Consider the following 11,536-nt stretch of genomic DNA (forward strand, 5'->3'; position numbering starts at 1 on the left):
TGAGAGTATATCTGGTATTCAAAATCTAGATCCAATCAGTCAGAAGACCAAACTGGAAAGAAAAGCCGAGTGAATCTACTTTCATTGCTTAAGAGTTTTAATTTTATGGGATTTGGATGTCACTGCCCAGGCCAGCATTTGTTATCCACCAAAGCTGGGGAAAGTCGTATGTCATATTTAGGTGAGGATGGCAGATTTCCTTTCCCTGAATGGTATTTGTGAATCAGATGGGTTTTTACAAATTCCAGTATTTCATGGTTACCATTTTAAGTCAATTTTTAATACATGATTGCGTAGTTAAACCCGCTGTCGTGGTTCAATTTGTGACCAATGCCATTGCAAAGTAGTGTAGTAACTTTACAATGCTGTTGTATCCCAAAACTTGAATTTATATATTCCTTTCACCTCATGCTGTCACAGTGTTGTTCTGTAAATGAAGTACCTTTTGAAGTGTTATCGTAGATGTAATACAGAGAGCCTGCCAACTACCTTGCATGGAAGCTTCCATAAACATGATATCCATATATGCGTTTTAGTGACTTCCATTGAGATACAAGTTTGAATTGGATGCTAAATGATAAGCAAGGAATTTCTGTTATTGTTGCCAATAATACAAACACCTGGTCTGTCCATTTGTTTCGATGGGATTAGTTTAATGTCTCATCCAAAAGACAAATCATGCAATAGTGCAGCATTCTCAATACTGTATTGGCACAGCAGTGTAGACTGTGTGCTCAATCTCGAGACAGAGGTTTAAATCCACAAAACATACTTTCGCAACAGAACAATAAAATGGGTAAGGGGGACTAAAACTGTACAATATTCTAGTTGACTTCACCAACACCCTGCACAATTTAACAATCTCCTGATTTCTCCAGCTTTTTTTCTTGCACTAGCCCCCAACATCTGCAGATATTCTTGTGTAAGTAAGAATAAGGAGTTCTAACTTCTGCTATAAAGGGCATATTGTTTACTTCATGTTGTACCTACCTGTTAATTTTTTTTGTGATACATGCACCAGAACACCAAGATTCCACAGAGTTCCCAGTTTGTCTTTTTTGTTTGTCCTCTGAACACTCGCCTTTACAAAATTGTGTGCGCACTGTTGCATAACAATTTGTAGCTGATCTCCTTCGCACTGATTTGTGAAGATCACAGGAACGAGAAATCAAATGACTACATTTTGTTTTTAGTCAAAATGGTGTCTGGTGGCAGCATTTTTTAAATGCACATATAACTGGCATGGAAAAGAGGCAGAGGATTATACATTATGGAAACCGGCCCAGTCCAGCTTTGCCGACCAAGTTGACTACTAGAGCTCGTCCCATTTCCCTGCATTTTGCCAATTTAAACCTTTCTAAATGTCTTTTAAATGTTGTAATTGTTTCCGTTTCTAATGCTTCCTACGGCCGCTCATCTCTTATGGCTGTCATTCTGTGTGGAAAATGTTTCCCCTCACTTCCTTTACCTTTCCCATCGCTCCTGAAATCTACACCTACTAGTTTTAGACTCCTTCAACCTTGGGAGGGGGAGAGACACTGACCATTCACCTCATCTGTGCCCCTCATGATTTTTGTACCCCTCCTATAATGTTATCCCTCAGCTTCCTGTGCTTTGGGGAGGTGCAAGAGAGGAAAGTCCCAGCCAATCCAGTCTCCTTAAAACTTGAGACGTCCAGTCCCAGTAACATCCTTGGGAATCTTTTCTGCACCCTTTCCAGCTTAATGGCATGTTTCTTATAATGAGGCAACCAGAACTGCACGCAATACTCCAGATATGGTCCCATCAAGAGTTGGGACAAGGGTGGGAAACCTTTTAATTTTTAATTTAGACATACAGCCATTTCAGCCCATGAGTCCATATCGCTCAATTAACCTGCACCCCAGTATGTACTTGTGGGCCAAAATGGCTTGTTACCATGCTGTATGAATAAATAAAAAATTAAAAGGTTGCCTACCTGTTAGGATGTCATGTACAGTTATGCCTGACCCATCAAGTCGAGTGTGCCAAATACCACCTTCACCATCCTTTCTCTCTGTGGCCACTTTCCGAGAACTATGTACCTGTACTCCAGGATTCTGCCTTTCTCTAAATCCTGCCTGGTTTGCTTCCCAAAATGCATCACCTTATGCTTGGTCATTCTGGCACCACCCAACCAATCATTGTCAACAAGACCAAGAGGCTTATTGTAGATTTTAGAAAAGGAAGACAGAGGGACAATGCATGTGTGTGCATTGATGGGCTGGTGATGGAGAGGATTACTGCCTTCAGGTTCCTGGGACTCCACATATTGGAGGAACACTCCTGGAGCTCGCTCATTGAGGCAACTGTGAAGAAGTCACACCAACATGTTCAATGAAGTTTGAGGAGATTTAGCAGATTATCGAATGCTCTATCATACTTCAATTGCACTGTGGAAATTGTACTGACTTTTTGCCTGGTTTGGTAATTCAAGTGGCCAGGAATGCAGAAGGCTGCAGAAAGTAGTAGACATAACTAAGTCCTTCATGGGCTGGAGAGACACGATCGTCCACACTGAAGAGCAAGGTACTTGAACCACCACTATCTCAAGAAGGCAGCCAACTTTATGAGGGACACCCATCAACCTGGTCACAACCTCTTCTCACTGCTACTATGGGAAGAATCTAGAGAAGCCTGAAGTCCAGCACTCTGGGTTCAAGAAAAATTTTTCTTCCAATGGCAATCAGATTCTTGAACCTTCCCTTGCTACCCTAACCATAATCTAATTCAACTACTTCAGGATCACAAGACCTATCTGCATTATTTCATTTACTAAACTTTGTTTTTTTTTCTTGCACTAATTGTAACTGTGAATATTTATTATCCATCTTCTATACTTGGCAAATTTAATCTATATGCTTGTAATTTGTTTTTAACCAAAAGTACATTTTGCTGCAGCAAAATAATTTTTATGCCTATCTATATAGTATTTCTGTCTATGGCAAACTCCTAATTTGTATTAAAATTACTTTGAGTTAAACACTAGGATCTGATGTTCCTGGGCCCACTTCCCCAGTTAATCTAAATCTTAGATAAGCTTTGACATTGTCGGCTTGACCACATAATATTTGGTGTTATCTGCAATTTTACCATGCCATATACATTCTCATCCAAATTCCTAATGTAGATGACATTAAACAACAGTGGATACAGTACCTGCAGTCAAATACTCCAATCTGAATAATAACCCTCCACAATGACACTCTGACCCCTGCTAATGAGCCAATTCTGTAATCAGTTGGCAGCCCATTCATGATCCCCATGATCATGACCAAACTATCCTGCACCACCTTTCCAAATGCTTTGCTAAAGTCAATGTCACTCCCCTCCTCTCATCAATGCAGTCAATGTCACTCCCCTCCTCTCATCAATGCCCTTGGTCACCTCTTCAAAATAAAACTCAATCACAAGGCACTATTTTCCCCCATACAAAACCATGTCGATTATCCCCAATTAATCCTTAACTTTCCAAATGTGGGTCGATCCTGACCCTCAGAATAGCCTTAAATAACTCCACCACTGATGAAGGGCTCACTGGCTTATCGTTCCGGCTTTGCCCTTACAGCCCTTCTTGAGTAAAACCAGGGACCTCACCTGTTGATAACAATGATAGAAATATCTCTGCCAAGGCCCCAATGATTTATCCTACTGCTTTCCACAATGCTGTATGATCTATTTGGTTGGGCCTCAGATATTCCATCCATTATGCACTTTAAGATTGCCAGCACCACCTCCTTTTCAATGTGGATATTACCATATTTTTACGCTATAATGTGTGTGTTGTATGCATATTTTACAAATCAGGCACTGCCCCCCATGCTACGCAAGAATATTTTTACATGTTGAAGGAATGCACACATTTTACAGCGGTTTTAGGAATATCATAGTGGCATTGTGAGAATGCGCACAATTTATAGTGGCTGTGGGAAAGACGCACCAGCAATTTACAGCAAGCATGAGAATGCAATAGCGGCAGTGAAAAAACATGCACAATTTATAGTGGGTGTGGGAAATTTTGATTTTGGGAATACCTTTTTGTACTGAATGCCATGGTATTCCTATAAACAGGACTTTCTGGCGAGGCTACTACACCTTATCAATGTTAATTGACTAGGCCTGTCCCTGAGGGAGGAGATTAACATATCAAGTGCCTCTGATTTAAGAATTAAGACTCTGTTTAACTCTGAAGCTGTCTTCAATCTATTTAATTCCTCTCCAAAGCTTGCTAATGTGTTGTAGCAGGATATCATCCATATAATGGACGATTGACACCTTTGGGGGAAGTTAATTGGGTGTTAATTGTGGGAGATACTGGGTATGTGTTTTGTCTCATGTCCTGTTTAAACGCAAATTGATTTTGTCAGTCAGAATTTAGAATACTACACCCGCGCAGTATATGTGTGTACATATTATATGAAAATATTTTTACACAATTTTTGGTTTTCTGCGTTTTAGGGTTATGTGAGTGAAAATATGGTACTTGCTGAACATTCTTGACAAATTCTGCCCCACCTAAGCACTTAGACCCATGGCAGTTCCAGTCAATATTAGGGGAGTCAAAATTATCTAGTTATCTGTAAACTCCCTACATATTTGTTCAAATTCCTATTATGGGGAGGGGGTGGGGTGGTTGGTGTTGAAACATTCCCAACAAAGTGATCATCCCTTTTTATTTCTAAATTATAGATTTATTAGTCAATACCCCAAGAACATCTTTATAAGGGTTGATGCGATGTATCCCTCATCAAAAATAAAACCCCTGCCCCTCTCTTACCTCCACCTCTATCATCCTGTATCATCTGCACCCCAGGGCATTGAACTGACAATTATGCCCCTCTCTCAACATATCTATAATTTAATAGCTATAATACCACAGACCCATGTATCTATCCATTTCATGAGTTCGTGGGCTTTACCTGTAAGACCTCTTGTATGGGGGTATAAATTATTCTACTGGTTTGGAAAAAAAAGTCAGTGGGGGAAAAAATGAAAGGAGAATGCATGGTCTGAAATACCTTACTGAAGTTTTTAATGTGATGGCTAAAGTATCTGATAGGGAAATATCGATTCATGATTGTTTTCAATGGACTGTAAGAAGACACATTATAAAGTTCTTAAATTGAGCCAGTTACCAAACATTAGGACTCATTGAATAGAAAGAAAATAATAGTTTGAGCAGCAGAAGATTGAATAGGATAATGTGCAGGTTCTCTGACTGGCAGAATTTGCACTAGCCCTTCAACAATGAACTAAATGTATTAATAACTTGAACAGTGGCATAGAATGTCAGATATCCATGTTTGCAGAATGCACAAAAATATAAATAGATTTTTAAAAAAAGAAACAAAAATGTTTAAAATATATGATTTGTTTTAATTCTAACTTTCAAATGATAAACTGTACCATTTAATCTTGATGTTTGTTTAGCAATTGATGTGTGCATGTGGCTTTCACTTTCCTCAGGTGCACCGTTCTAATAGACCAATTGTCTGCAAAGGATGCAGGAGAACATTTACCAGCAACCTTCAGCATGGTGCGAGACGGTTTGGCCTCTGTGATAGCTGCACGTGTGTGATGACAACAAATGAGGAAACATCTCCAGTTAATCTAATCCAGACGGAGCAAGTTTTGGAAACCCAGGAGAAGGAGGACAAAGATGCTAACTGGCCTGTGTACATAGAATCAAGTGAAGAGAATGAGTCTGCTGGAGATAACGTGGATGACAAGCAGCAGATACAGAGAAATTTGACAGATGGTGAAGGATTTATTTAGTATTACACAATTTTTTTCCTCTCTAGAGGGGTTGCAAATGTTCTTCCCTAAGCATCATGGCAGTTATATAATATTTTAGTGTTGGAAACTTTAAGGCCAAAGAAACTCCAGCCAACACGGATCCTTTATTGATCTTCAAATGGGGCATAAATAGTTGGAATGAACCCCTGCACGTGGAGTTCAGAAAGAAGTTGGTAAACTGGACAGAAGAATTTACAGAATAGTTGCCATCCTCAATGGAGGAAGCTGTGAAACCTCTTTCTGTTGACAATTTGTTAAATAGAAAGAGCCAAATATCTGCTGTTACAACCAAAGTAAAATCCAGAGCCAATTCCTTTTTGGTAATTATTACTGTTTGTGAATATATTTTCCCAAAAGATTCTCCACAAATATAGGACTTTTTTTGGGGCAATTAAACATTGGTTGACTGGTGCCATTGGCTAATCACTTCAAGATCAAACAGCTTGAAATACTCTGCATTGAAATAAATTAGTTGATAGGTTTTTTTTTAAAGCAGCACAAAAAATTATGATGTTAGTGCATTCAGATATTCACCTTTGAATTTTATGTGGATGTTTTCCAACTTGTACATAGTGAATGTTGAGTTGTGTTCAATTGGTTCAGTGGAAAGTCTGTTCTCTGCGATTCTAGGGACCAATTGTCAGAACCACTCAATTTGCCCAATCCTGGGTATGATGCTGAACATTATTTAACCAGGATATGGTACAGATGGAGGAAGACAGTCTGGACTCTAAATAACTCAAAGTTCTCCAGCACTTGACTATATATTTATGATAATTGTAACCATTTTCATTATTGTCTTTTTCTGTTTTGTCTTTTTATTGCACGTAGAAAAATTTGTCCCTATTTTTGGCCACTTGCAGGTTTGGTTCAACAGTCGTGGAAAATGAACTCCTGAGATGTTGAGTTTGATGAACCCTTTTCACTTTAGACAGTGAAATTCAAGAGCGAGAAAAATTATTTAAAATCAATTTGACAAAGAAGCTGTAACTTGTCCAATGTAAAATAATGTTCTGTTGTATCAGAACTACATTAAACTACAATACTTAATTTTTAATTCACATTTGACCTCTCAAAAGGAACAAGTCGAGGATCAGAATGCTTATCTAAAAGGAATACACACTATTGTGACCCTACCAGCTTGTATTTGCTATTTGAAAGCCCTAAATTAATGAGCTTTGTTTATATTGTTTGCATAAGTGGAAACAAAGACCTGATATCTTGATGCATCATTCCCTTGGTGTCAGATGTTTGCAGTTGGTTCTGGCACCATTTTAAAGCTATCCTTTCAATAATTACTGGGTGTGATTTTAATGTGTGCATGTTATAAAGTTTGTTTGTATTGAATCTAATGTTCTTGACTAGATACTGAGAATACTTCAAGCTCAAGGCCAGAATCACGCTGCACTAATCTCAAAATATGAACAAAAAGATAATTGTGTATTCCTTTTCTCCACCACATTGTTATCAGGTCCACCTGTGCACCCTTTCATGTGAGGAAACCTTATTTTATGAATCTTTACTTTTTATAAAAAGTACATGCAACACCAAACTGCATTAATAAGTCCTTTGTTCCAAAAGATCTCAACAGACTTGATGGTAACAATAACTAACAAAATTTTGCACCTGGTTGCATCAAGAGATATGAGGTCAAATACCCAAAGACTTGTTCCATACATTTTTTTTGGTTTGAGGGAAAAAAGTAAAAGAATGGAGAGGTTCAATGATTGAATTCCAGAGCTCAGTCTCATAGCAGCCGAAGTTATTGCAATGGTTGTGGACTATTGAAGTTGATCATCAGGAGGCCATTTTTTTTTGGTGGGACTGTTGGGGAAAATTGAACTGGTGGGATAGGAGCTGAAATGGATGGAATGGATTGGATGACCTGTGATATAACAATTCAAGTTCAACTAGCCTTTTTTATCTGATAAAAGTTGAGAAAAAAATAGATGCTACTTCGGAATTGGGCATCTGGATATTAAATCTAGCCTTGAGTATTGGAATAGAAATCTCTCCTGAATGTTTTCATTAATATTAAATATGAATACATTGTCAATAAATTATGGATCAATTATGTAATTTTATTTGGGTGCAGATGATGTAAATTGTGTTGGATATTTCATTGGATTGAATATCTATCCAAAAGTGGAATTGATACCACGAACAGAAGTAACTCTGCTGTTGGGCACAATCAAGTGGAAGTGAAGACAGGGATGAAGACGTTTCTGATCTACAGCTGTGATGGGTATAGCAATATTACTAGTGCAGCAAAGTTAGATCACGTACCAACCAGAATCAGTGAAAATTAAGAATAGATATGGAAATAAGTTGCTTGCTGGGCAAAGTAAAGGAACTGTTACAAGTAATGAACCCTTAGCATGGAGTATCAGAGTATTTCTTTTCATGCTAAATCCAATACACATTCATTTTTCTAGGTTTATTTGTTCCTTGTTTAAACTTCCTAAAATTGTTACCTCATTAATCTTCTGTGCAAATTTCCACAATGTTTCCACTTTCAAATGCAAATTTGCATAATGCTCGGTGTTAATAGTGCCACTAGCACAGCTATAACAATTAGATGACATTCCTTGTAGCTGGGAGCAGGGGGAAAGAGGATGAGGTGGGGAGCAAGTGAATGTGAATTAGGAGCAATGTGCAATCTCCACTTTGCCAGTTTCCCCAAGTTCAGGGAGAAATGCCACAGCTTAAAAATATTTGGTATTAATAAGTTCCTTAATAAAATCCATAAAAATTGAATATTTTTGTTTTGTGTGCACATTTGTGAGATGAGAGGCAGCATGCTGTGAATTGGTGTACCCAGGTTTCTCTCACCCATCACCTGTTCCTGATGTCTTTTTTTTAAAATTCTCGTCTGCTTTCAAATCCATATGTGGGGTTGTTTCATAAATTCGACCAGCACTATAAAGGGAGAGAAATCTTTATCTCCCCTTTTGATTTCTCAATCCCCAAAGTGAAATATTGAAGCATTCGTGACTATTTTGAATATCTTGCATTCCAACCCCTCTCTTCTTTGAAACCCACCTTTATAACCAATCTTTTATTCTTCCTCGCAAACATTTCCTTTTGTGGATTGGTGTCAAATTTTGCCTGTGGATGTTTTGCTGTGTTAAAGGTAAAATAAATACAAATCGTATTTGAAACTGTTTCATTTGCTATAATCAGTAACTGTAAAAGAGCTTGGCCCATTCTACATTTCAAGTACTCTCAGTCCATTGGATGGCACAATTAAATTGAGATATAAAAAGACTTTTCCGTTCTTTATGTTGTATCTTAATCTTTCTTAAAAATGGGTTCTGTCTCAAAATATTGTAATTAACAAGACATTTTGTACAAGTTCCAATTGCAGAATTATTGTAGAGGCCTATTTCTTTATAGGAAAGTTGTTGTTGAGATTGAATGCTATTGTTGCGAGATTATATCTGCATTCAGCTGCAGTATATTTTCATGATGTTTAATGGTTCAAAAAGACTGGTCCTGGTTGCAACTCTGCAGTGTATCGGATGCTATGTGCTAATGTGTCTTTAGATTCGCTTCAATTTGAAACTATTTCTTGAGTATATGCTATCCTATTTAATTCAAAGAAATTACCTTTTTTCCACCTTTCACATCTTAGTGAACCATCTGTTTTGGTGTTGAATTTTAGATTGTGACCCTGTGGACATTGTTGATGTCAATGTGCCAGTAGGTGCAACAAAAATGTAAAATTGTGTATTTTATGATCATTCAACAAAATGGCAGATTTTGTTTTTTTCTAAATTGATAATTTAATAACTGTTAATTGTACTACAAATATCAGACAAAAAAAAACTCAAAGCCTTTGTGGAAATATGACATCTTTAATTGTTCGTATAATTTCAACAGCAAATGTGACCTAATGCTTAAATGGTTGGTCCCATTCTCGCCATGTATCTCTATTAGAGTTATTAAAATGCATTTTCATATTCTATGCAGTAAAATATTTTGTACTGATCCTATTGATATTGGAGCATGGGAAATTAAAGTAAACATAGTGGAGGTGATAAGCGACTTTTACTTTAACAAACTTTTATAGGTTTGGTCATTTTCTTAAATGGTTAGTACGTTGTTCAGAAGTATTCCCCAAATGCCCATTATCCATTATCCAGTTGTATGGTCATGTAATCTGAAAATGAAACAACCGTACACACTGTGATCTTCACTGGACGTGATGTATTTTACATTTGTCCTCTTTTTAATTTCTCTATTCTAATTGATGGACGAAACACTTCAGGGAGATGTCTGAATTGTTAAACTATTTTGTAACAGACAGAAAATCAGCATTAAGCTATTTTCTTCACTCTTATCCTTAAAAAATAGGGAAATAAAAATGTTTGATTATTTTTTTGTGATCTGCCGTTTGGCTATACAGTTCTCTCTAAATTACTAAATGCAGAAACTGACATAGACTTTCCATGTACATAAGACACAAAAGTGCTGGAGAAATCCAGCAAGTCCCGCAGTGTCTATATACAATTTTCTTAGAAAGATTGACAATCTTCTGTGCCTTTTCTCTCCCTTTCTCATCCAGGCATTCACAGGAAGTGGAAGGCCAATATTCTTGACTGATTTTTCCAAAACAGGGATTTTTGTTTTTAGTTAGCCTGGCAGACGAGATGATTGTCCAAATTCCAAGAATATAATATCACCAGAACTCTGAATGTTGAGCTGAAATTAAGTGACCACTCCCACCAAAGATATGGATGTTTTGTTAGCCCACGAAAGAGGAAAAAATGCTGATAAGACATTTCCAAATCTTCCCAACCACCACCACTTCTCTGCACCATGTCTGATTAATGCCGTTCTAAGGTGGTAACTTTGATTATTTTAAAAGTTGTCATTGGTTTATAAAAGCTAATTTCTGAAAAGAATTTGCAGGAATGTTCCAACCTTTCGTAACAAATAGTTAACCTGCTTGAGCTGACCTGATCTTTTAAGATCAGTATTGTAATTCATTAATAATTTGGATAACCATAGAGCTTTAAACTACACTAGTAAGTAATTATCAATGATCAGAGTTTCAAAGCTCGACTCAACAGTTACTTTTCATTTGCATCTGTCAGAAGATAGAAATCTTTGAAGTATGATGGATGTACTAATTGCTGTAAATACTTGGGAATATTAAGGCCAAGGCTGTGGTGTGCAACTCGGTCATTTTAAGGCAACTGCTCTGATGATTCTATGGGGGATGTCATCACCAAATATATTTTTTAAATGCCTGGTTTAACAGTTTCCTTGTTACCTCAGTGAGGGTGAAGAGGGGAGGTTAAGTAATTGGATTTCTTTCTCTTTTACTATATCATAAAATGTCAAAGATCATCAAAGCAAGAACAGATTGCATTAATATTTATTTACATAGTGAGAAAAGCCAGATTATCATTTGATGAGAAGAATATAGGAAATCTACCCCCCCCCCCAAAAAAAATGAAAGTGTTGGTGAACATTTTGACAAAGTTGAGAATTGTGGAAAGAGACAGGAGTATTTTATGAAAAGAGAATCAAAACTATCTGGCACATGAGAGTTCTTGAGATCAGAAGAGATAATATGGTCTGAAAATGAAGTTATAACATGATTAATGCCATTCTGACATGGCAAATTTGACTTGTTTTCAAAGTTGCTATTGGTTTATTAAAAACTAATATCTGAAAAAGAATTTGGAGGTAATTTTTTTTTTAAATTGTCCTG

At 37.1% G+C, this 11,536-nt stretch overlaps 1 protein-coding gene across 2 annotated transcripts in view; it reads left to right on the forward strand.

Annotated features, from left to right (window-relative positions):
* zbtb8b (zinc finger and BTB domain containing 8B) overlaps positions 1–9,890 on the forward strand; it is a 41,767-nt gene extending 31,877 nt beyond the window's left edge. The window contains exon 5 of one of the 2 annotated variants that reach the window (XM_069895750.1): positions 5,485–9,890. In XM_069895750.1, coding sequence (XP_069751851.1) covers positions 5,485–5,793 — 309 coding nt within the window. In that variant the 3' untranslated portion in view covers positions 5,794–9,890. The remainder of the gene's footprint in view (positions 1–5,484) is intronic. The other variant, XM_069895749.1, reaches the window with a different exon arrangement.
* Positions 9,891–11,536: the final 1,646 nt, after the last annotated feature.

Source organism: Narcine bancroftii, chromosome 8, assembly GCF_036971445.1.
Source record: "Narcine bancroftii isolate sNarBan1 chromosome 8, sNarBan1.hap1, whole genome shotgun sequence".
Classification (NCBI taxonomy): Eukaryota; Metazoa; Chordata; class Chondrichthyes; order Torpediniformes; family Narcinidae; genus Narcine; species Narcine bancroftii.